The sequence below is a fragment of the Lepidochelys olivacea genome (assembly GCF_965140295.1).
Source record: "Lepidochelys olivacea isolate rLepOli2 genome assembly, chromosome: 1".
Lineage (NCBI taxonomy): Eukaryota > Metazoa > Chordata > Testudines > Cheloniidae > Lepidochelys > Lepidochelys olivacea.
The window spans coordinates 118,676,422-118,703,096 of NC_140411.1; the positions used below are offsets into that span (position 1 = coordinate 118,676,422).

Here is a 26,675-nt window from a genome sequence, read left to right on the forward strand (position 1 = left end):
AGAGACTTCAGAAACAAGTCAGCATTTTCAATCACAGCAATATTGTAATGATCTTTAGGTAACTCATAATCAGCTCAACCTGTTTATTCCAATTATACAGAAACTTTAGACTTAGTCTTCAGAGTAAGATTAATAATTTTCATGCCAAAGTTAGAGAAGGCTAAATATACAGCTTGCAGTGCTTAACATGTTATTTTGGCTCTTCTGGAGTGATGCCAGAAGCTCCAGCCTTCATGTGATTTTCTGACTGCTGACGGTAAAACCTTCTCAGATTGGTTTCCTTTCCCTACTTTTCCACCTCTGTGGTGTTTAGATGTTGCTTGTAGTTATTAGAATTGGGAGTACTGGCTGCTGGGAGTCTGAAAGGACAGGAAACAGGAAGGAGGGGAGAGGAGTTGCGAGGCTGGGAGAAAGCTACAGAGGGTGCAGCAGCAGCTTGGTAAAGAGGTTTCCACTTTGAAAATAAAGTCCTGTTGAAGCTTGTTAGCACCTTGCCTGGTTGATACAACAACCTCCTGGGGAAAATGTGACAATCAGAGCTGCTGCAGGCAAACAGAACTCTCCTGCTCTCTCTTTTTCCACCCCGAGGAGCCAGAGAAGTTTTCGGACAGGGGAGGAGGGAGAGGGAGTAGTCAACACTATTCTTGCAGGAGGGGAGGAGAGAGCAGGAAGAGTTGTTGAGGAAGCCCTGCTTCCTCCACCCCTCATGTGAAAAATAGATCAGTCTGCTGTCTGCTCCTCCCTACCCATTCTTTCTAATGCTGCACCATCTGGCCTAGGAAAGGGAAGAAGAACTTCCACAGATGCAGATGTGGGGTTGTGGCTTGCAGGGCAAAAGAGGATACAGAACTGTTTGGCTGAGTGGGCAGAGTTGATGTGAGGCTGGGGCAGATGTGAGGACTGGAAAACACAAAATTGATTGATATGAGGCTGGGGGTGTAGAGCTGATACTTTGTTGCTCAAAGAACCTCAGCCAAGACCTGGAATTGTCACTTATCTCGAACAGTTCCTTGAGAGTATAGGGTGTTGACAGGAGAGACTTCATCAGGCAATGTTCAAAGGTTTGCTTAGGCTCTCCACATTCACATTTGGGTTCATTCCTCAGCTTTCACTTGGTCATATTGTCACCAGTCTTTGCCACCTGGATCTCTCTTGATTTACAGTACCCCAATGTTTTCATTTGAGGTCAGTGCCTGGAGGGAATTGCCCTGAAGGAACCACCAAGGTCATTGGCATTTCTGGCCAATTTTTTTTTTAACTCTGTAGCCTTCCACAGTGGTATTTTGAGATCAAGGATTTTCAGAGGCATGACACTTCCTGGTCTACAGCTTCTTAGGTGGTGGAATGTGTCCATTCAATGGATGTCAAGCACCTGTTTTTTGTCTCTCCTTTTTACTGAAGGCATCCCACCTCACTGAGAGGTGATCCAATCCTCAACAAGGCAGTACAGTGACAGTGTGGGAGTCAGATTCAAAGTCACTGTGATGACTTTACAGGGTTGAATGAGTTTACTATCAATTTTGTGAGTGTAGCTTGAGCATCACCATAATGGGGCACAGCACTCTGCAGCTGAGTAACACAAGGTGAGACTGGTTGCTCAGAGTGTTTTGGGGTCAGCCCCCCATTCTGTGTTGGCCCATTTCTGGAGTTCACATTCTTTTTCAGCTTCTTAATGTGTTCTTTGAATGTTAGTGTTCACCCTACTGTGATCCCAAGGTAGACCAGATGTTCATAGTGCTCAAGGATTGTGCCATCCCACGATATCTGGTTTTCACTTGGCCTGATGGTGTTTCAATTGGAAGGCACAAACTTGTGCTTTGCCAGGGTTGGCTTTTAGGAACCATGCGCAGTAGTATTTTCCAAGTATGTTCAGGGAGCCAGTTAAAACATGTTCAGTATTCTCAAATCTTTCCGATTGGGTAGCAGTACAAATATCATCTGAATAAAATAATCTTTGCATGTTGGGAAATTCTGGTTGATCATTTGTGTAGCCATTAAATAACAAGGATGATAGCATTGAATCTTGGGGCAATCCATTCCATTGAGTACATCATCAGCTTTCTTGACTGTCTATCTTGACAAAGAAATGTTGATTCTCAAGCAAGGAGATGACCTGGGCCATCTCGCCATTTCTCAAAATTATTGCCAATTTCAATAGAAATGCATGATGGTTCACAGTATCATAAGCAGCCGACAGATCAACAAACACAGACCTTACAATACTGCAAGTTTCAGTATTTAACTCAATATTGACATATTGAGTTAGGTTTGCAACTTTGCCACAACATAAATGTCCTGGGTAGAAACCACGCTGGTCATCAGTCAGCTGCCCTCCCACTGTTGGTGCTATTCTGCCCATTATCATCTGCTCTTATAGCTTATAGGTTGAGCAGAGTAAGGATATTGGGTGGTAACTCTTTGCTGAGGGGAGGGTCTTTATGTGATTTGAGTAGTGTAACCACTTTGGGACGTCTCCACAGCCTGGATATCTGCATTGTGTCCATACAAGAATTGAAGAAGTCAAGCAGCCACTTCTGTGCTTTTGTCCCAAAATGTAGTAATAATTTATTAGCTATGCCATTGAGCCCAGTTGCTTTCCCACTTTTCAGGGTTTTCATGGCTATTATCAGTTCATCAAAGTTGAGTTACTCATTGTGGACTTTGCTGTCTCTAAGGAGTGACTGAAGTTCTTGCTTGGCTTGTTTCATTCTGCACTTTATCTTGTGGGCTAGTTTACCATTTAGAATGAATAGGTGCACAGTTTGGTTGTGGAGACTGCAGCAATGCACTTTGTAGTGGTGATTTTCTAAGCAATACTAATTCTCCCACACACATTGGAGGTGAGCAGCCAAAGTTCAAAAATTAGAGAAATGCTCAAAAGATGGAGCCAGAATGAGATTGTTTTTTACAATCTTGTGATTTATTCACATATATGTCCGACTCATGGTTTTTGAACTTTTGGGGTTTGCATTACTGGTAATGGAACCTGGTTTTAACCAGAATTAAACAGAGACTATCACTTCTAAATTTTTAAGAGCCATAGTTCATCTGCTACATAGTTAAAATCATCACTAGATGGTGGCATTGTACCACCCAAATAATTTACTGTTTTTCATTTTAAATAGTATTTGCTCTAAAAATATAGTTTGTCACTTTCTTCCACAGATTTTTTGGGTTGTGCAATTTTTTTTCCATCTTTGTCATTTTTGACATATCTCATGCATATCAATGTATATGTTGGCAGCAGATGAATAAAGAGTGTGGAAAGAAGGGGAAAAGCCTGGGGGAGGGGGGAAGGGTGTGTGTTACTGGCATTGTGTTGATTTATCACTGTATGTATAATATGTATCTAATGTGGTACCTGTGGGACAAAATCTGACAGGCACTTACCCTGGTGTGCAGGAATGGGGACTGTACAATGTGTCTCCTCTTTTGTGTACCCTGCACAGAGCCCTGTCAGAATTACAGTACCTGTGCTCTGGGACCTACATTACACTGAAAGGGTGGGAGGTAGGTGGAGTCAGATTCTCAACCTCTTTCTGAATGGCCTGCAGAGTAAGGGGAAAGGTGCTGCCCCTTGTGATGGAATAAAGCAATGGTGCATTCCTCCTGCACTGAGGAGCTTCCCCTGGGGCAGCATAGCTTGGTCCACACCACCCCTAGTGCCAGGTTGTGCCTTATATGTACCATTTAGCCCTGGGTGAATTAATGCAATCAAATCAATAAAATCCCTACATTAAAAATGCAGTGTTATCTTACAAAATATGTTCAGGCAACAGGCCACACCATAGTCACTGACAGGATGTTAATTGACACTAAGCCAGAGTTTGTGGGAAGGAGAATGGGGGAAAAAAGTACAAATGAAAAATACAGTAAACAGAGCCAACCACATTCGGGCACCAGGATGGAGAACAAAATTTAGAGAACTGAAGTGATGTTAAAAATATCCAATCAAACGGATCTTAGAACAAACAGAATGGTAAGAAAGGAGAAAGCCTGGAATGCAACATAAATGGTGAAGCCCATAGAAGGTATATTCTTCCCACACTCCTCACCAAGTGCACAAGGACAAAACAAAAGCAGGGACAGTTAATACCAGTTCTGTATAGTTCTGGTGCCCAAGGCTTAAATTCCTAGAAGTGTCCCAATAACTTTGCATGCCCAACTTGAATTACCTAGTAGATAATTTTCTTATATGCATTAGAAAAAATGCTAATGTGCTACGTGTAATAGAAACAAAGGGGGAAGGTCTGAAGTCAACCAGTGCCCACTTTCCAGCAGCCACAGAAAATTGGAGCACTGACTATTTATGAGTAGGTGGGGTTAACAAGCAACATCCTTGCTAATATACCTTTGAGAGATTTCCCTCCCCATCATCCCAAATTCAGTGATCAATTTAATCCTGTCTACAGGCACACAAACAAAATTCCACAATTCGGAATCTTATTCCATTTCAACCCTGAGATGTTACGGATGTCCAGGTAATTGTCCATTTTTCCCACAAAATTCTCGGGATCTGGATTCCCCTTCTAAGGCAGAGAATTCCAAATGTTGATTACCCTGTGAAGAACAAAAAGCCCTTCCATCTAGTTAACCTGCCTTCAAACAGTCCCATGTGTTTTCACTGCAGGCATAAATACAATATTAACTGTAAGTTGCCATCAGTTTTATGATTAACAAAGAATCAGTGTTGCCGTCTACATTGGTGAAGTTTTTTTTTTTTCCTTCAGACCCTAGCATACTTCCAGAAACAATATTCTAGCTGGTTAAATTATTTTCCTCTCTAAAGACAGATGTGCAGATTAGCTAATTGAATCTCTGATGTAGATTTTTGTATGTATTGCTTTCACTGTACTGTGCAAAGATAATCGTTCTGTGGTTTGCAAGCAAAATCGGAGTAACGTAATGCCAGGAAACAAGATGCCAGAAATATAAGTTAAGACTGTTACCAAAAATTCATGAGGAGAAGAAAAAAAGAATGAATTCTGCTTCAAAATAAGCTCCTCCAACAAGAAGAGTAAACTACTTTCCCTTTAAGAACAGGAGTACTTGTGGCACCTTAGAGACTAACAAATTTATTTGAGCATAAGCTTTCGTGAGCTACAGCCCACTTCATCAGATGCATTCAGTGGAAAATGCATCCGATGAAGTGAGCTGTAGCTCACGAAAGCTTATGCTCAAATAAATTTGTTAGTCTCTAAGGTGTCACAAGTACTCCTTTTCTTTTTGCGGATACAGACTAACATGGCTGCTACTCTGAATACTTTCCCTTTGTCATTCTACCCTCCGATGATTAGCTGAGATTTAACCATGATAATTTAACCCTCCACCCACACTTATTTCTACATGTAAAGGCTTTAGAAAGGGTTTAAAACCTGCAGTTTCTCTTTTATATTAATAATGCTGGTGTATCTCATCCTAAATTTGGTTGATTTACCAGTTCAGTAGGAATAGTTCATCTTTGATTTAACATCTCTATGGAAATTATTCCCAAATTTTAGAAGTGGAGATGTTTTGTAGGAACATATTAATAGGCTTGGAAGGATTCTGTTTTAATCAATAAATGTCAATAAACCTTGATTTTGCCATACACACACAAACCGACAAAAAATATTTTGACTGATAATAAATCAATAATAATAATAAAAATTTACAAATAGCCAAGCAAGAAAAATGCTGCTTCAGAACTTAGAGTTTGATTTAAGAATATTCCCTTGTATATTTTGACATGTAATGGTGACAATTTGTGTTTTAAAGTTTTAACTTTCTGAATCTTAATGTTTGTCATTAAATTATTATTTGACCCTCCATAATTTCCCACAACTGTGAACATTTAAATTGATAAAAATGCTTAAAAATAAGCACTGCTATCCACTGAAATTATTTTTCATAAATTGAATTTTGCCAAGCCTACATACTAAGCTTAACTCCAGAATTTCATCCCATTTCTGAAGCCACTTTCGAAAAGGAGAAAGTTAAAAATATCACAGGAATTCCACAGCAAAAAAGGCAGTACAAACCAATGTATGCTTATATTCCATAGGAAAAAACTCGTAGAACTCATTGAAATATTTTGAATTGTGACGTGGATGAAAATGCAAAATGAAAAAAAAGTTAGTAGCATTTCAACATATTTTCCCCTCATTTTCCGATCAACTATAGAGCTGCTTAAATGTTTTCAAGGTTTCAAAAACAAATTTTCTTCACCCTTTTTGACCAACTCTAGAAATTTTTGGCATGATGAAAAAAAGTGGGCAAAAATCAATATCTTAATTTTACAGGGTGCTAAACTCATGTAAAGAAATTGCCAGCCTAAAAGTTGTTTCCCATGCAAATTAACCTGGATCTAGAAGAACAGTAATATACCACCTGACAAGCCTATCCAGGCCTGCATGTGCATAGGACAGCCTAGGAGAAAGCCCGCAGCCAACTAAGGCTCTGGGAAGATTATGCAGCTTTCTAACAAGTATATTTATCAGGGAGGGCACTACCTGATTAGTCAGAGAAAGGCACAAGTTAAAACAGCCTGAAGACTGGTCTACCACAGAGTGGCATCAGGATCCAGAGAGTGTAAAGGGTAGTTTTACACCTCCAACCCTCCCACGGCTGCACCAAGCCCTCCTTGTCCATTGCTGACTCAATTCACCAAAGTATCTGAAGCCTGATGACAAAGGGTGTCCCTCACAACCATCATTCTTAAGACAAGAAGATTCAGGCCTAAAGAAGCAAAATGATCACTCATGAGCTAAACTTCTAGTTTCTTGTAAGAAACGATCAGGGGACTATGCCAGAAGCCCTCCAGACCTTCTGGTGGCAAGACTGAACATGACAAGCATTGAACAAAAGTTTAAATAATGTCCTCTAACCATAGAAAGGCCATTGAACTTTTAAGGATGTGCAGTTGACTGATTTAATGAGTAAGAGATACCGATAGCATTGAACAGTGCTTTGATTCATTACAAAACTGTTGCTTGAATAACAGCCAGACTCCAAGGGAGTTTATGGATCCCCCTGAGAGCATATATCCAAGGACTAAACCTTTATAATTGATTAACTCCCATATCCCCATTTGTAACAAGTGGTGTTTGTATCATCCCAGAGGGAGTGGGAGGAAAGGGATTGGCTTCTGCTCAGCAATACAGGCTACCGTGAGCACATCAAACCTGTCCTCCACTCTCTACACTGGTTTCCCACAGATTCTTAATCAAGTTCAAGGTCTTGGTCCTTATCTTCAAGGCACTCCATGACATCTAAAAGATCTCCTAAAGCTCCAGAATGAAGACAATGGTTGAAAACTTCATTCCTCGGGCACAATGGAGCTCTCTACAACAAGGTTAAAGCTCATCTGTAAAGGAAACAGAATTTTCTCAGAGGGTGGTCCAAGCATGTGAAATTATTTTCCCCAGGAGCAATGGACTATAATAAACCTTACTGCCTTATGCTCTGAGTGCAAGGTGCATTCCTTTGACCTTGGCTTCTCCAACAAAAATGTATTATAGCAGCATACACAGTGAAAAAACTCCACTGAACATATTCTTTTCCCATGGGGAAAGAATGAGAGAACAAACATGTGACAGACATTAGTCATATTGCTTAATGTATTACTGAAAGACATTCAGGTATTACAGTGGTGAGACTCTTGCTATTTTAGATCATCTCAAAAAGGCAGTGAAGCAGAGAAAAGCTGGCTCCTTTAAGTGTATGTTCCTAATGTAAACCTTTATTTTTGCTACCATAACATAAATGAGCTGAAATACCATTTATCCTGTTTATTTAGGCCATTCAGCGTCTAGCTCTACAGCTAGAATGTGTTGTCATTTTATAGAGAGAAAGAGAGATTTGCTTTTTTAAAGCAGGGAAGAGACATGTTGCTGATCAGTCGACCACAGAGCTTGCATAACGTATGTTATTGTGGAAGAATATTAAGAGGAAGTTAAATTTTTACTCAGACAAACAAACAGAAAGTGGGAATAACAGAATGAGCAGGGAAGCATAAATTTTGTAAAGACATTTTTCTGTATACCAAGTGCAACATTTGTGCAAATCTGAATGAGCTTCTTATTCATTCTTCAGTGGACATGACATATACAGACTTCAAAGTACAAAGGTTTGTATTATGTAAGAAATAAGGTTCAGTTAGAACTGCACAGAGCCCCAACAGCATAGAAACTTCTATATGAGCAAGAAATTATAGCTACATTTATTCATATCCCCCATCTTTCCACTCCTATGTGTTAGCATTGTCATCACCTACACATCTGGACCTAACTCTCAGGGATGTGAAGGCGTGTCACAGCCTGGCTTTTCAACTGCACATGACACCTATACTGTGTGGCACGCCTCAGTCACAACAATATTATTATAGGCTTTTCGCTGTATTTGAGACGTCTGCCACACAGGTCATGCAATATGACAGGCACCTTTGCTTTTTATTTACTACTTACAAAATAAAAAGCACACCATAAAAAAAGAAGCTGATTCGGTGCTCTCAGCCACAAAACCAGCAGCACTCACTACCCCACGTGTTATACCTTGGAAAAGTTACAAGAGGAGCAGGTTTCCCTTTAAGCTTCTTTCGCTGCCTTGCCATGATCAAGCACGAACATGGCCTGCTGCAGTGCCTCAGGGAGAAAGGGAAGCCCAGAATAAGGTGACTCAGCCCCAGAAGCCACTCAAAAAAAATTCAGCACAAGCTCCAGCCAAATTAAAGACCTGCTGTACCAGAAGTATATAATTTAGTTTTTGCTTTGGATTCAGCAATCCCTTAAAGCACTCCACCATGGAGGCCTGTCCACCCTGCCAGAAGCTATGGAGACAAAAACTAAAATGGCAGGCTCTTCAGCAGGTGGGTTGTCTCTGAGCCCTCAGAAAAGGTCAGAGTTGTGCCTCCATGCTGTCTGATGACCCATGATAAAACCTGTGGGCACAACTGTGCTGGAGAGAGCATTCGGAAATAAGCTTGATGTACTTTATATATCTTACAGGATTTTATGAAAATATTAAGGATAGGAATAAAACTGAGTTCTTTGTGCAGAAGATTTTCACCTGCAACTAAGTATGCTCTACACAGTATAGTCTGCTCACCACCAGCTCTCCTCTCCCTCCTCCTTTACTTCTTTATGAAGAACTAAAATGGGAGGGCAGGGGGGAGGGTTTCTTAGGACTACAGCACAGGAGAAGGAAGCAGGACACCTGGGTTCTATTCCCTGGTATGGCACAGGCTTACTGATTCACTTGCTTGGGTAAATAATGGCTACCTAACTCATGGTAGCTTTGTACAACACCTAACACAATGGGGCCTTGATCCATGACTAGGGCCCAGAGATACTATCGCAATATGAATAAATAACAACTGTAGATGCCGCAATAATTGTAAATAATAATTAAATAAGTTCAAACCATTTCAAGAATCTCAGGTGAAAGAAGGTTTAGAAAAACAAAATGTCTTTAAAGAGCAAGAAAAGAGACGAAAATAAAAGGGAGGCGTGTGAAATGAGGAAAAAAGGTATGACTTGAGTTTGCAAGTACCGCAATCAGATCAAATTATTTTCAGCAAAAAAAAAAAAAAACCCTCAACAGAACCACAGTATAAAAATCTAGACATAATGAATGTTCATTTAATTGTATTTGTTATTTAACCTCAATTTTTTAAAAAAAAACAAACCACTTCTCTGCAATAAGGTTTCTTTTAAGAAATTGCAAACATTATGTGCCACGGCATTTGCTACATGTCAGCTTTAAATATCCGAGATACTGAGACAACGATTCAGATACCTCCCAATATCAGCACCATGGCATAGTGGCAACTGAATTATGTTGTAGGGGGTCTTTTTAATCTTGAAAACATTTAAGTGTGTGAGGTGATCAGTTGGTAATACACACTAGAAGCTTCTGAAGACAAATAGTAAATATTTTAAAGTGAGCTGGTCTGTGCCATTAAAATACGACATCATCATCTTTCTGTTGCTGCAGAATAGCTGAAAGTTTTTGGAGCCAAGGAAGACACTGTTTGTCTGGGTGGCATTCGGTATCTCACATTTTTCCAGAACTTTGTATTTGCTGAGGGAGTTTTCTCTGTGAAGTCCGCTTTCCACCTGATGGCCCCATGCTTTTGTTTAATGTATTTGATGGATTCTGGCATGTTCGTGTAGTCCTGTATTTTATCTAGTTCAATCAGAATAATTTTTATTTCATCACGGATAAGAGCGTTGTACACAGCCAGTTGCTGTTCAAAGGTATCTTCTAACACATTGTAACTCGCTGCTTCGGATTCTAAAATTATCATCAGTCTTCTGCTTCGTTTGATGGTTTCATCAATAACATTGACCACAGCTGTAAGTAATGCAAGAATGATCAAAGTAGCCATAGAAAAGTTTCAACTTATGCAAAACGTCCCTCATTATTTTAAAAGTACAGACTTATGTGGCAGTGGCTCGCTCAGAGGATTAGTAGAGTATAGAACCTTTTATCAAACAGATTGTTAGTTCAAATCCAGTTCACTTCAGCAGCGATCAAAAGTGGTTTCTACCTGAGAGCTGGTCAGTAACCTGTGTGAAATGAGTTTGTAGTCTAGGTCTCATTGAACAGACATCCACACCACAAAACCCACTAATGGCAATGGTGGGAGGCAGTGTTACCTGGTGGATAGAGCACTGTACTGGGACTCAGAAGACCTGGGTTCTACTTCCAGTTTGCCCATTGGCCTGCTGGTTGACCTTAGGCAAGTCACTTCACCACTCTGTGCCTCACAGTTTCCCCATCTGTAAAATGGGGGGTTCTTACCTGCTTTGCAAAGCTCTTTGAAATCTACTGATGGAAAGCTCTACATAAAAACTAGATTATTATTATTATTATTATTATTTATTATTATCATCAATTCTTTGGTATCCTTGTTATTCTCACTTGATTTTTTTTTAAATTAAATAATAGCCATCTTGTATTTCTGTCTCAGAAGAGGGAATTCTTCGTAAGGAATAGTTGCTCCAAGTCCCTCATCCTTAAAAATCAGCAATGGTATAGTCAATTCAGCTAAACTAAGTTTACAAAATTAGTCAGTCTCACATTGTTTTTTTCATCACCAGCATACACAACAAATCTTAGAACAACATGTCAAAAAGAAACATAGCCAGGGTAACATTAATTTTGCTGTTTTTAACATACCTTCCCCCAGTAAATCATCCCTTCCAAGTATAAAAAGATTATATCCACACTGTCTCTCTAAGACCTCAGGCAGTATTCTCAGAACAAAGTTGTTCAGGGTATAGACACATCTCACCCCACTGGTTTTTGGATACATGACATATGCATCATAGATCTTCCCATCTGAAGCTATAAAGAAAGAGCAAGAGACTCCTTTAAAAAAACCCTACCTTTATTACAATTTTTAATTGTTTAGCATTTAAAATCCTCTGGCAAACAACCAGGAAAGGGGATGAAATGCTCTAAAATGAAGGATGGATGACCAGGCATAGATCTAACTCATTCTCTTCTCATGGATGAGGGGTTTGTCACCAGGTGGATTGGGCACAGCACCCTATGATCTGCAGGGAAAGAAGTCCCAGCCCCACAGGTCCTAGGTAGACATCCACAACGCATACCTACCTCCTCCAGAACGCTCTCCAGCCCTCCTCCTGCCTGACAGTGTGGCATGCCAGAGAGCCATGCTGCCATTGGCTGAACACCTGAGCTGGTAGGAAATGCCAAATATTTGTCAGCAGAAAATTTGAGAACATGTTGGGGTTTAGATTTGGTAGAAGTTTCCCACCCAAAAAAATTATAATTTTTTCATAAACAAAACAAACAAAAATGTTCGAATGCTTTTCAAAAATCATTTTGAGTACAAAAAAAATTGTTTTACCAAAACCCCAAATTTTGTTTTTTCATTGAAAAACTGGAAATTTTTGTCAAATGAAATCAAGGAATGGGGCAGTGGTGGCACTTTTTCCCCCTTTGGCACCTGCCTCTCATAGCTTTCAGCTTCTAAAAGGAAGGGGATGGATAAAAAGAGGAACTGGTCGACAATGCTCTCACCTTGAGAAAAGTCTGAGAGTCTGATTTTCAAAAGAAACATTCCAGGCAAAATCTCATATTGCCTCTCCTATACAAAGCTTTCTAAAAAAAAATATTTCAGTTTTAACCTTGGACAGTACCATTGCTGCTAAATGGCAGTATGTTGCTCTGGTGACATCTACTGGTCACCAACAGGTAAGCTACAGAGCTTCTGGCAAAACAAGGTGCATTTTTAGCAAAGCAGACAGCAATCTGGGGAAAGCATGGATTTCTGGTTGAACCACCTAACCATCATTGCCACAGAGATTTCCAATTGTTCATCATCTTAGTATTTTATGCATTTTACTCACTCATTTCAGTGTTTTCAGACATCTTTTCACCTTGCATCTTTGAAAACACGCTCCAATTTCTTTAGAAAATTCTAAACAAGTTCTACCATGGAGGTTGTTTCTTCCCCATCATCAAAAGACCTTCCTAAACACTCTTGTGCAAGTTACAGGAATCAATATAAAAAGGTAGCAAACTGGCTGCTCTGACATACCTTCTTTCTTTACAAGAGCACAGCAAGAACTACGATACCAGAGCACAATGTCGATCTTGAAAAGCTTGAAGATTAATAAAGTAACAACTGTTAAAAGCAGCAATGCAATGAATCCTCCAGTCAGTGATTTGTGAAAATCTACCACTGCATCAGTAAAAGAAAAAAAGAAGAAACTGTGGAATTTGTCCAACTTTGAACTTTCAAACAACTGTAGTAATATTCAAAAGCTACGTTTCTATATTCTCATTTTTTTAATAAAAAGAAACTATACATATGTATTACTATAGAGCAACCATATCAATTATTGGTTGGGCAAAGCAACAAGTAGAGCATCTAATACACAGGAAAATAATTAACATTTTATGTTTTCATAACACCTGCTACAGGAGGATGTGAATGCTCTTTACTGGCATGAATAAATCCTCATAACAGCTCTCTAAGTTAAATAGTGTTAGCAGTAGTTTATAGATAAAGAAATCTTGGCACAAAGAAATTAATACACAAATTTTCAAAAGTAACCCCTAAATTTGATCCACTATGATTGATTGATTGTGTGTAGTCCAGGTTGAGGATTTCTGATGGTTAGTGTGTAAGACAGTGAGTGAGTCAGGAGACTCAATTTCTATTCCAAACATTGTCACTGACTCAGTGTATGGCCATCAGCAAGTCATTTAGGCTCAAATTTCTGAATGCCTCAATTTTTGATCATCCAACATACGGCAGAGTAGTTTTGAACCTTGCTCCTTCATTTCTATTCCTTGAAAGCTTCTCATAATTTACTCTAATGTAGAAATCCCTCCAAACTCTGCTGTTTAAAATTTCCCTTCACAGTGTGTACATTCAGCCCTTTTATTAATCTAATCTCCTAAATCTTCATATGCTCCCCTCCAATTTCTACAAACACACACCCCCTACCTTCCCCTCTCATTCCTGCCCCCACCCCAGCTCACACATCTTAAGGTTAATCATAAGGAAAAGCAGTTTATCTATCTACATACTTATATGACTCCCATCATTGTGGTATCTGAGCACAGTATCCAACTCTTCCTGGGAAAGTCAAGTCAAATGTATCCAATAATGGGTTACCTCTGTGTTTTAATGCTATATATGTTGCAACTTGACCAAAGGAATTCAAAGCATGGCAGACAAAGCGATGTTCGTAATCCTCGCTATTCACTTCAGAAATGTTGAGCCTCACCGTAGTGAGAGGGCGTCCATCATAGAAAGTTTCTTCTCTATCCAAAAGGTAGCAAACACAGTAATAAAAACAACTCAATCCTTACTGAAGTGGTTTCTTCGCTAGCAATCACAATAGTCACTGATCTTCAACTCTATGACCATATATCAGATTCTTTTCAGAACTGATGGATAGCTGGACTCTATAAGGGAATCTTCATGACACTTCGTCTATCTCTAACAAGCAGGATGGAGATCGGGAGACATCCTTATATAAACACAGTTGGTGCACCGTTTACTCAAAAGCATACACAGTTTCTATAGGCTACTTGTATAAAATATTTGCTTTATACATTATACTTACGGGTACATTTCAGCTTGCAAAAACATGAATGTAGGGAAAGGATTGTATTAGAGCTTTGAATGTCTTTGAACTCTGTGGATACAGCTGTAGAGGCCACAGAGATGGCTGGGGGAGAACGTCCCCCCAGCATAAGTACACATAAGGCAGCTACAGGCTGCCACACAAGGTCCCTCTTCCCTCTCACTGCAAGCCTGGTGCAGGAAATGTGCCAGGGGTGGGGCTGGAGCTAGAGGATGTGGGACCATAACACTAATACGATTCTGGGAGTACCATCACCCATTGAAAGTTCAGGCACAACTGCCATTTCAGCCCCAGGAGTAGCACAGAATTAGGAGGGCTTAGTCCTCCCCACCCTGGGCTGGGAGGTTTGTGCTGCACTTTTAAGAGGCCCAGCACAAATTCTTCCCCATGGTATTTTCCAAGGCCCCCATGGTGCTAACCTTATCACACCTTTGGTTTGTAAAGTGTGGCAGGGTAAATGTTGCATTAGAAACTGTAACTTTTTAGTACTGGGAGAATGGGGGATATAATTTATCTTGTTAATTTCATATTACATCTCTCACATTAAAGAACCTATCTGCTTATCCAACTAATGTTTATTACTGAAAATATTCTATTTACCATTTGAAATGTCAACTAATTATTTAAATATATTCAAAAATGAAGGTTATAGAGCTTATACCTCAGGGATCTGTGGATTAATTATCTATCACATACAATAAAATCCATAAACTAAAAGAATATTATTGAGGTTGTAAGGTCAAAAGTTAGGAAATGCCAGAATTATGACTGCACAACCTTAATCTGGGCCCCCTCTATGGCTGCATTATGATACAGTCTTTAGTTACATGATCACTTACTGTATTTCCACAGGACCATCCGTCATTCAGTGCACAGGATGGATGGTGCTCACTTAGTGAGCAACTATTCAATATTTCATTTTCTCCTTGTTGTTCAATGTGTAACCCTATTTACCACACACTATCCAGACCACACTCTGAAGATAGAATTAGAAAATCCCACAAGGAAATTACTATGGCTTTTCTTCATTACAGTATCTGAGTACTTCATAAACATTAATTCATTTATCTTCACAAAGCCCCCATGACATGAGGGGGTGGTGGAAGCCCCGTTTTGCAGATTTTTTTGCAAACTGAAGCACAGAAGGATTGAGGTCAAAAAGTGTCCACTAATTTGGGGTGCCCAATTTGAGGAACCTAAGACTCTGTCCCAGCCCCAGTCCTCCCGCCCAATCCCAGTCCCTTTACCCAGCCAGTCCCAGTTCCCCATCCCAGCTCCTCATCTGCTCCATCTGTCTCCCCAACCCTGGCACCCAGTCACCTCCTCCCCCAATTCCTCCCCGACACCCAGCTCCTTGTCCTAGTCTCTTTTCTCAGCCAGTCCCAGTTCAGATCCTGTACCCAGACTCATCATCAGATCTGTTTCCCCTCCTTGCCACCACCTCTCCTCACCCCGCTGGTTCTCAGTCTCCTTGCTCAGAAAGTCCCAATCTTCCCCTAGCTCTTCATACAATCTCAGTCCTCCCCACACCTACGGTCTCCACATTCTACCTGATTTACCTGTCCAGCTCCCAGTTCTAACCTCCTTGCCCACCCCAAGTCCCTGTTTCCCTCAGCCCCTCCCTGCCAGCCTCCAGTCACAATTTCTGCCTCCCAAATGTTCCTTGTCCCTGTCTAACCCCTACATGTCTGGGTGTAGTCCCCCCTGCATTTGAATCAGGCAGCTTCCTCTCTCACACTGCCTGGGCCCAATGAGGTGGGGGTGAAGGGTGTAGTCAGAGAGCACAGAATGGGGATTCTCCCTGCTCTCAATTCAGGTGCCCAGACCCAGACCGGGCAGCATCCCAGAGCTGCAAGTGCAGGGAAAGTCCTGCTGAGCCCTTGGCTGAAGCATGTTCCATGTGGATGGAATCTTTGGGGAAATTTACCTGTAAAATCTAAGAAGTTTCCCAGTCTCATAATTTAGCCAAATTTAAGCAGATTTTCATGGGGATGGCAAAATACGCATCCCTGACAAAGAGGCTACCCCCAGCCAAATTTAAAGCCCCTGCTTCAAAGCATATGGGCCCTAGAGCATTTCAAACAAAAGGTTGCCAGAATTTTGTAACATTGGGTAAAAAGAAATCATTTTGCCCCAATCTCATTCTCAGAAATGTCAGAACCATTTTGACTGGAATTAAAAGGAAAAAAAAAATCAGCTTGTAAAAGTTCAGCACAAACCATTAAAGTTTGGCAAAGTACTAAGCAACGGAAAACAAGGTCTTCTAACTGGAAGTGTTGGGAACCTTAGTAAAAGGCAGTGCTACCAGCCCTACCCATAATTAGATCACAAATGTGTGTTTATTTGTGTAACAGTAAATTTTCATAGCTGATTCAAACAAAACAGAGAAATTATACAAGATTTTAGCTGAGAATTCAATACATTCTGATCTGGAAGTATACTTACTCATAATCTTCCTCTTCAAAAATTCTACTCTTGTAATATATATCAATGTATGTGTCGTTGACTGTCCAGTACACCTGAAACACTTCAGCGCCTGTTACATTGCAGTCCACTATGACGCGTGAGCCTACAAGACAGTGTTACAAAATGGCAATTTAAATAACTATATTGTAGTTAAGGGCTATACAATTCCTTACACTAATACATATAAGAATGCTATATCCACTGGAAGTCAGCTGCAGGCATGGAAGGAGCAGAGGATGGGCAAAGCAACAGCAGCTCCACACTACACTCTCCATGCCTTCCCACTCCATTTCATAGAAACCCCTCTGACCCAAATGTACAAGTTCCAGGATCTGCAGATTAGGAAGGGGACTGGCTGGGCCAGAATAAGCTGAATCCAGGAGGGAATAGGCATTCTGTATGGCATCAGCCACCCAAAGGTTTCACAGGGGTTTCCACATCTGTAGGCATTCTGGAGCAGCCACTTCCAAAGAGCACAGAAGGAGCTGTGCTACAGTGAAGGAGAAGGCTGGGGAAAGCAACATTGCTCCATACAACTTCCTCTGCCTCTCAAAAAAATTCCCTAGACATTTCCTAGGGTTTGGAAGGTCAAACCTCTTGTCTGTTCCACCCTCTTCTCCTTCAGGAAGGTACTATATGAGAGACCTTCTGAGCTGAATCTCATGGAGTTTCCTGGCCACTAAAGGTTTGTCTACACAGTAGCTGAGAAGGTGATTCCCAGCGCAGATAGACAGACATGCACTACCTCTGCTTGAGGCAGCCTGTTAAAAACAGCAGCATGGCTGTAGCAGCTTGGGCTAACCACCCGAGTATGTACCCAGGGGGTTGGGAAGAATTAAACTCAGGCAGCTAGTCCATGCCACTGCGGCCACACTGCTATTTTTAGCATGCTAGCTCGATCAAAGCTACTGTGTCTGTCTACCCACTCTGGAAAGCATCAGCCCAGCTGTTGTGTAGACACACCCTTAGTAGTTTTTTGTTGCATAAGGGGCACTTTTGCTGTAAAGGAGGATATGACTAAGCAAACGGCACTTGGAAATCCTCTTGAGTCTAAATTCTGTTTAGGACACACATCATCATCTTGTTGTAAGGAAACTTGCTTACCGACTTCTACTTCAATGGAATTGTTTCTTGGGTAAAATATTGCTGGTGGTGTGTTCAGTGGACTCACTAAACAAAAAAGCAAAAGTTATTTCAGAAATTCAATGGCAGCTGCAGCATATAGTAAGTGCTACACTACCACAGTGATGACATTCCCAAAGAATGCCTTAAAGAAAGACATGCAAACAGTGACTTCTGAATAGATAGTGATCAATATTAAAATGCAATGGCCAAGCCCTTGATGTTTTTGTTTGCTACTTTAGGTTAATTTACTCTTCTCTCCTCTTTAAGCTCTGGGGCTGCTCTATCTTGGCACAAGGGGATCAACCCTCAACACAATGGCAGCAGGACCACAAGAATACAAAAGTGAAGTGTAAGCCACCATCTCTCTCTCTCTCACACACACACACACACGCTGTGTTGTTCTTTAGCTGTAGTTGAGAATCTGGGTAGTATTCTTGAAGTACAATGACATAAAAAATAAAAGGTTATACCTGTCACAGTTAGACTAATGTCTCGTGAAATGTTATATTGTTTTCCCTTGTAAGTATATGATGTTCTGCATGTATAGTTTCCTTTGTCATGTAGAGTTGCATTTTTAATCACAAGGTAATCATTGGAAGAGACAAACCTTTCCTCTTCAAGCAGCTTACACTCCTAAACACAATTACAATGCTCTGTTAAATCACAGATGGAATACAATATCATGTCCCTCCAGGGCTTGCCTAAACTTTTTCTGGACCATGAAGCTGGGATAGTCTCCCTGGTTTGTCATGGAAAAAGACAAACATTTCCCTAGGCTCTGAGGTTGCGATTCAAACAAACTCCAGGTCTGTCCACAGACAGGCTTACTTACAATAACTCATTTTACAGAGGGGGAATTAAAGCAGGGAGAGGCCAGAATTTGCAGAAATGTCCACTAATTTAGGGTACCTCAATGATCGGGCACCCACCCTGACATACCTTGTACCTGATTTTTCAGAGTACTTAACTTTTTTTTAAATGGAGCTTTGGATTGCGCAGACATTAATCCATCCTCACAACACTCCTGCAAGGAAGGTGGATAATTATTATTATTCAGATTTAACAGTTTGGGAAATGGAGAAAGGAAGACAAAGGAACTTGCCAAAGTCAGACAGTGGCAGAGGTAGGATTAGATCACAGGACTTTCTGGCATTTCCTGTTTTTTGAGTGCTAGACAACTTTACCAGCATTCTTTTAATGTATTTTTATTATGTCATAACCAAGGACTGTTTAGTTAAGAAAAAAACAATTTCTATTATGTACAACTGTAACAGCCCCCTTCATAAATAGTCAAGATAGCTTGAACTCCTCACGCTCAAAACTGCCACACAGATTTCTACCACTTAAGCTAAAGGACTAACAGCAAGGAGCAGGAACATGTTGTGTACCAGCCACTGGAGGAAGTCATGTAGCACATGGGAATGGCGGGCTACATATGCAGCAGTAGCCCCATTTTACAGGTTGCACAGCCAAGCACACAGATCTAGTACATTCCTTCTAGTAGGCAATGTGGAAAAAAGGAAAAGATTTGAATCTGCCATATTAGAGATGTAGTCATGGGTTTCTGCATCCAGCAGACACCTGAGGATACCATCCCGGAGATCCTACGAGGATCGACTCCTCTCTACTGACACCATGGCAGAAGATCAACGCCTTGAACATCTTCCTGATCCCCCATATTTCATTTGTCCTGAGGGGTTCTGCAATGGTGAAGGTACCTCTTAACAAGACGGACAGCACCTTCAGGCAGCTAGTAAAGAAGTGGATGTTTCTTCCCCAGAGGGCCAGCAATGAACTGATGTACATCTCGCACAGGCAGAGAGGCACCAAAGTCCCTTGAATGGGTGATCTGTCAAATGTTGCAGTGATCACTCACGCCTTCTGATGTGCCTGGGTGCAATGGTGAGGAACTTCGTGGAAAGTGCTATGCATGACATCATCAGGAGGCGAATAGCCAGGACCCCTTCCAACCAAGATGTCACCACCTACTTGAGCGACTCACTGGAAGGCAAATTTGGAAGAGAAGGGGGAGACTGCTTCATTCTGGACTCGTACCTGCAACGCTATGCAATGACTGGAGAACATATCAGCTGGCACTGGATGTGGTGCGAGGAATGCCAGGAGCTGGGAGTCCTAGTGCCACAGGTGAAAAATACAGAGCACACAATCATCACTCCGAGAGCTAGAACCATGCTGGAGAGGACCCTGAAGGATGCCATCTGCTGTCAGTACATAGAAAACCTGAAACGGAAGCCATACCAGGGCAAGGCCTTTGAGGTGACGTGAAAGTGGGATGCCAGCAACCACTCTGGGGGCAGTTTCACCCAATTTGGCAACTGGAGGTTCATCCACAGGACCCGGCTCAACTGCGTCCCACTGAACTGAGCCATCTGCCACGGGAATCAGGACAAGCAATGCAGGAAGTGCGGCTATGCCAATGGGACACTACCATACGCCCTGTGTAGCTGCAAGCCCCATTCCAGAGCTTGGCATCTGTGACACAGTGCCATCCAGAATTGCCTAGTCAGAGCCATCCCGCCATCCCTAGGGAGGTGGCTGTAAACTCTACCATCCCCAGAATGGACAGCCAACTGCAACCAGACAGCATCATCATCAACAAGGAACGGAAGAAGATCATCATGATGGATGTTACAGGTCCCTTTGAAAACCGGACCCTGGCCTTCCATGATGCCCGATCTCAGAAGCTGGAGAAATACATCACTCTGGACAAAACCTTGAGAGCTAGGGACTACGAGGTTCAAACTCACGCACTGATTGTCGGAGCTCTGGGTGCCTGGAACCTTAGTATTGTGCAAGTGTTGAGAGAATTGGTGAACACTACTCTTGACTGACGCAGCAACTCATGATGTCAGACGCCATCAGATGGTTGAGGAACGTCTATCTAGACCACATCACAGAACACTGGCAATACCAGAAGAGATGAGCTGGAGTGCCGATGAGCAGTGAAGTCAGGAAAGTAACTGAAATACTTCCCTGATGGATTGTATTTTTTAAGGGATGACCTATCCTAATTTCTCAATGACTGAGGGACAATTTTCTCTCATTGCTATATTTGCTTTCCACAACCAACTTTCTGTATAACTTTTTCATGAATGATGTACCCGAATATTTGGATATTAATATCTAAACTGTATCTTTAGAGTTATTAATCTAAATTTGGGTTATCACTGATTATGTACTATATGTATTGTATGACTTATTCATTTTATGTATTTTTGGATACTCTAAGAACTACACCCAGATGTATAGATACACTTTCATTAAGCTGTGTATTATATAATTTTTTAAATATGTTCCCTGAGTTTTCAGAATTGACCCTTGTGTAACTTCTCAAGCAGGTATGAATCCTTGCTCACTAATAAGGCTTGTACAGGACACCAAACACCAGCGTAGAAAAAAAAAGGAGTCTAGAACTCATTGTTGGAGAACCATTAAAAGCAACTACACCTCTACCCTGATATAACGCTGTCCTCGGGAGTCAAAAAATCTTACCACGTTATAGGTGAAACCGCGTTATACCGAACTTGCTTTGATCCACCGGCGTGTGCAGCCCTGCTCCCTGGAGTGCTGCTTTACCGCATTATATCTGAATTCGTGTTATATCGGGTTGCGTTATATTGGGGTAGAGGTGTACATATCAAGGTCCTAAAACTGAAACTCCCCTCAAAATGCATTCACAGGAAAAATTTTAAAGTAGTTTTTTTATTTTAATGATTCACCAACAAAACTGGACTTTGAATGAAAAACCCATGTTTTAAAGAAAATAAGAAATGCTAACATTAAAGAATCATCATGTTTTCCATAACCACCCTTTCTAATAGATTAAAAGGTAGAAGGGAATAACATATACTCACTTATAACATTGAAATATAAAATGAAGAATTATTAATGGTAAGATTAGGAGCTTTGATAGCTATGTTTTTAATCATTTGTAATTATGAGTTGTGAATAAGTACAAATGAGGTAACACTTAGGTCAAGGCCTTGCTGGAATAAGTGTGGCTTTGGCAATTCCTTTATACAGAATTTATGATTTGCTTAAAATGATATTATTGCCAACAAAACAAAGGTAACATGTTGTGCGGGAAGTCTGGGGGTAAAAAACACACAATCCTGTAACAAGAAGAAGCCTTTTTTAAAGAGAAGATCCAGGGTAAGGGGACACAAAAACAACATGACACCAAAACTGCAAAACCAGGGCACCTGAATTTGGGCATGTACAATGCATGGGTCATTTAAAACCCAAAGGGTTGATTTGTTAAAAGCCAATTGGATAAATATTAAGTAATCTGTAATGCAGAAACGTATAAAAAACCTAACTGAACCAGGGTCCAAACTGGAGAACCACCAGACCAGAAATTGAAGGACAGGACTGAAGAGATCAGGGAAACAATGACCATCAAGAATTCTAGGAGGACTTCTGGTGCCCCAGAATGTGGTAACTTGAGCCCTTTGCCCACTCCATTTTGTCTGTTATTATTTGTCTGGCATAAATGTATGTCCAGACACTATAAGTGACAATAAATAAAGGCCAAAATTGATTACGCCCAAATTGGATGGACTTGTGACTCAAGCTTCCCAACTTTTACCCCAATATCATGATCACTTGGCTCTCAGCCCAGCACACCTTCTTTGCAAGGCCAAAGAATATCTGGATGGGGGAAAGAGCTGCAACAACCACTGCCATTTTGACTGCGTAACATAATTTTATAATGGGAAGTGTGAAGCAGCCTTTACATAAGAGGGAGCATAGCAACCCTACACCAGATACCTTCCCTTTATGAAAGATGAGAACATTGTTTACTAAATTTGTTTTCACAAGGAAATTATATTCAAGGCAGTTATACTTCACTAGAAAGTAAGTCTGTGGCACCTCCTGGCTATGTGGTTCAGTGGCCCAAATTTGAGTTCAATTTCTGATCCATAATTCATAAATAAAAGGCACAGACCAAAAGGTAGGGGGTCTCTAACTAGTACGTGCCTTTAGAGAAAACAAAAGCTAAAGGTGCCAAGTATCAGGGGGTAGCCATGTTAGTCTGTATCCACAAAAACACCAAGGAGTCCGGTGGCACCTTAAAGACTAACAGATTTACTTGGGCATAAGATTTCATGGGCATCTGAAGAAGTGGTTTTTTACCCATGAAAACTTGTGCCCAAATACATCTGTCAGTCTTTAAGGTGCCACCGGACTCCTTGGTGTTTTTTTTAAAAAGATAAAGGGTAATTGTCACCTTTTCTCAGTTTATTTTGCAAAAGCTCCTCTCACATTTAAAAAATGCTGTAGTTTTTCCATTGCCATTCATAAACATCAGTGACTGATATTTAAAAACACTGACTATAGTTTACATATCAAGGAGTTATGACCACATAAAAGTACTATTTTTACCTTATACCACTGAAGGGGCAAAGTATTCTCCTCATCTCTGAAATAATCCAAATGAGGACACACAACCTTAGCATTTGACGATGTTAGTATCTCCTCCCCGATGGCAAATTTTTCATTAAAGCATAAACCATAAATATTCTTGAAAACTATTAGGTTCATATACATTTTTCTGCAGCTTGATAAATTCCTGCAATGGAACATAAAATAGCTGAATTAAACTATTTATCATATTATCCACGTGTATAGCCTCACAACTTCAAGACATGCAGCTTCTTTTAGAGGAGGGGTTTGGAAGTCTGTAGTTTCTATAGTAAGCTGACCATCCTATATTTGGTCCATCTTGAAAGAGTAAAAATATTAAGAACATGCCCTCTATTGTATTAATTCCCTCCACAGAAGTACTTATGAAGAAATGTAACTATACACTGATTATCACACGCACCCCCCACAAAAAAAGCAAAACCAAAAAACCCTACACACAACTTTGCAGCTTACTTCTGCAGTCATATAACTTTTTTTTCTTTACCTTATAACACATTCATAGGATCCTGAATCTTCTAAAGTTGCAGGGAGAAACCAAATGAAGTTCTTTTGCTGGTGAATTCTGGAATGTTTGTCTTTAGCCACAGATATTTGGCTACCAGTTTTGTACCAAGTCAAGTTGTAGTCTGTGTTTTCAAAATTCAGTGTTTTATCTACTGAACAGTTGACAGCAAGTGGCTGTCCATCATGTACAAAATTTTGCTTAAGAAACACATCATTCACATCATAGACTTTGCATTCCTCTAAAGGAAGACAAAATGAAAAACAAGAGAAGAGCTTAAAAATTGTGAAAAAAAATTTGAGTTTTGTTTCTTAACTATGTTGACAAAGTTTACTACAATTTCAACATTCATCCTTAATTCAATTACAGGAGAGAGAACTACTGTTATTCATCTTCAGACTGGAAGATACCACGCAAGCATACTCAGACAACGTGGTGGATATAGCTAGGCAACTGAAATGAAATATTCTGTGTTCTGCATGCCTCAACTTTAAATGTGGGCAAATCCCTACTGCAGGGCTGCCATTTTTGTGTTTCATCTTAGATGCAGAATGTTAGTGAATCATTGTTTTCTCTGACACACACACACACAGACAGACTTCTTATTTGTTCTTACTTTGTTTCTTAACTTAGCTTCTTCATCTGAAATAAGCCATCAAGAAAGAATAATGTACGTTCCCATTTTTCTGTATGTAAAAGCATCTAGTTTGAAGATGAAAGTATAAATTGTACACATATCAAGGGATTTCCACTCAGCCACCTTCTCATGAGTATGAAGGGTATGATTTTTAAAAGCACTCAGTATTGGCCTACTTCTGCTCCCACTGGGATTCAATGGGAGCAGAATTAGCCTAGAGGTGAGCATTTTTGAAAAATCCTACCCTATGAACCTTTACTTAGAAGTGTCAACTCTGGTTTTATGGTCATATTTCAAACTCAATCACTACATGTTGCTCATCTAAAATTCCTTTTGTTTCAGCTGGACATGGTTTTCTTCCTCATGCTCTACTTCACATTTTTTCTGTAGTACTGTGTGCTGTTAAACTGTTGCTACAGCTTGTGACAGAGGGCTGTATTTTAGTGGTGGGTGAAGTCGTCATTTCTGTGCCTATAGAGCCAAAGCAATCCTTCCCCTTTTAAATGTGGAGGGTATGAAACACATGCAAATATTGACCTGATCTGGCTATAAAGAACATAAAGGGTATTGGAATAGGCTCCTTTCTGCCACCAAACCCTAAGTGGTATCCAAAACAGCAGTGGGAGAGAGGGGGGAGGAGGAGGAACGCGGCATGCTCGGGAAAGAGGTGGGGCTAGGGTGGGGATTTGGGGAGGGGTCCAATGGGGCAGGGAGTGGGTGGATTTGGGGCGAGGCTGGGGGTGGGGGAGGGGGAGCGTAAGCACCCACCGGCGCCAGGGAAAGTTGGCACCTGTGACCCTCACCAGAATGATCTGTTAGAAACTCAGTGAACAAAAATTCATGGAGTTTCTCTTTTAAAATCAGACTGTGTCCTGCTGCAAGGTTTTTGGATAGGAGGATTTGGCCCTTAGCTTGAAAAGCAATTTAGGAACAGAATATAAAGGCAATATATGCTATTATGTAGCATTATCACTGTGATATTATTACTACTGTTACATGATCAGATAACAATGGACAATATGGCATGTTATTGTGCAAATGATATGCTAATAAAAATAAGCTTTTTTTTCCTAACTGTAGAGGCAAAGTCACAATTTCTTGTATTACTGCATATATGTTTAAGATAAATTTTCGTACTGTATCTCATCTATATATTTTTTTAACTTCAACTATATTGTATTAAAAAACACAGTTAGGGAAAACCAGATATTTCTCCCACCCCAAACATCTAAATTCTAGTTCCACCTATTAGATCAAGTGAAGAAGCATTTTAGGTTATCGTATTATAATAATGTATTTGTGCTGGTATATCTGATAAGGAAGCAAGGCATTAACCAGGATATATGGAGATCACACTAGCAATTCATATATTATTTCTTATTTTCACTAAATGTGCACATTTTGCATTAGTAACATTCTATGAAAAGACGAACTAGACTGCAATAACTGTCTGTCCCCAATGGCATCTTATTCAGACCAGATCTATTAGAAATGTAAAGAGAGAGAGAGAGAGAGAGAGAGCACGAGCAGCAGCAGCAGATCTGGATTGTTAGCCCATGACTGAAGGGCAGAGCAAAATGGATGCAATTCAGAGCTATATCTATTACGAAAAGTAGGTTAGCATAACTAAGTAAAGTGATTAACTGGTTACAAAGTTGATATCTTCCAGTTTGTGACCATGTGTATGTTTCATTATAATGTGAACGCATTCAGCAAAGCTAAGCCCCAAAAGTTGTTCAATAAGGCATTCAATATGCAAGAATGCTGCATATTACACTCTGCTTCAAAGACTTCTACTGTTATTAAGACAGTATGCAATGGAAACATTTGCATCCCCTAAGCACAGAAGTCCCACTATTATTAAGATTGCTTATCTTTAGATGTACATATATTTGGAAACAGCTACTCTCAAAGAAAATTACTGTAGTGTGTGTGAAAGAACCAATTTAGGAACAAACCCTTAAGGATCCACTGATTAACTTACCTGCCTTGACTGAATAAAGAAATACTGTTATACTGCACAAAAACAATGTTGTTGATGTCATGCTTCACTAGAGAGGGTGATAAAAAGAAAGACCTCAATAATGGCTTTCAAAAAAACACTTCAAAGCTGAATTTCAATAGTTTATATTAATGCACACTCCACACATTATTTAAATTTATATAGTACTTTTCTTCCAGAAGGCTCTCAACACGCTTTACGAATTTGCAGTACATTGGAGGGAATCACCTACCCAGTAGTGCAGTGGTTTTTAAAGCATTGGTCTGCGGACCCCTTGGGGTCTGCAGACTGTATCTAAGGGATCCATGAAAGGTTGTCTTCACCATAGAACAATGGTTTTCAACCTGTGGTCCACAGACCCCTAGGGATCCGTAGACTGTCTAA

At 40.4% G+C, this 26,675-nt stretch overlaps 1 protein-coding gene across 1 annotated transcript; it reads right to left on the reverse strand.

The window, feature by feature from the left end:
• Nucleotides 1-9,647: 9,647 nt before the first annotated feature.
• Nucleotides 9,648-26,334, reverse strand: LOC311526627 (interleukin-1 receptor type 1-like; the record flags this gene model as incomplete). Its single annotated transcript, XM_084639839.1, has 10 exons — nucleotides 9,648-10,332; nucleotides 11,161-11,328; nucleotides 12,551-12,694; nucleotides 13,637-13,785; nucleotides 16,557-16,680; nucleotides 17,682-17,747; nucleotides 18,173-18,335; nucleotides 23,109-23,295; nucleotides 23,635-23,893; nucleotides 26,274-26,334. The coding sequence occupies 10 exons, from the start codon at nucleotides 26,332-26,334 to the stop codon at nucleotides 9,953-9,955; spliced, it is 1,701 nt and encodes a 566-aa protein (XP_084495965.1). The 3' UTR covers nucleotides 9,648-9,952.
• Between the last annotated feature and the right edge of the window lie 341 nt (nucleotides 26,335-26,675).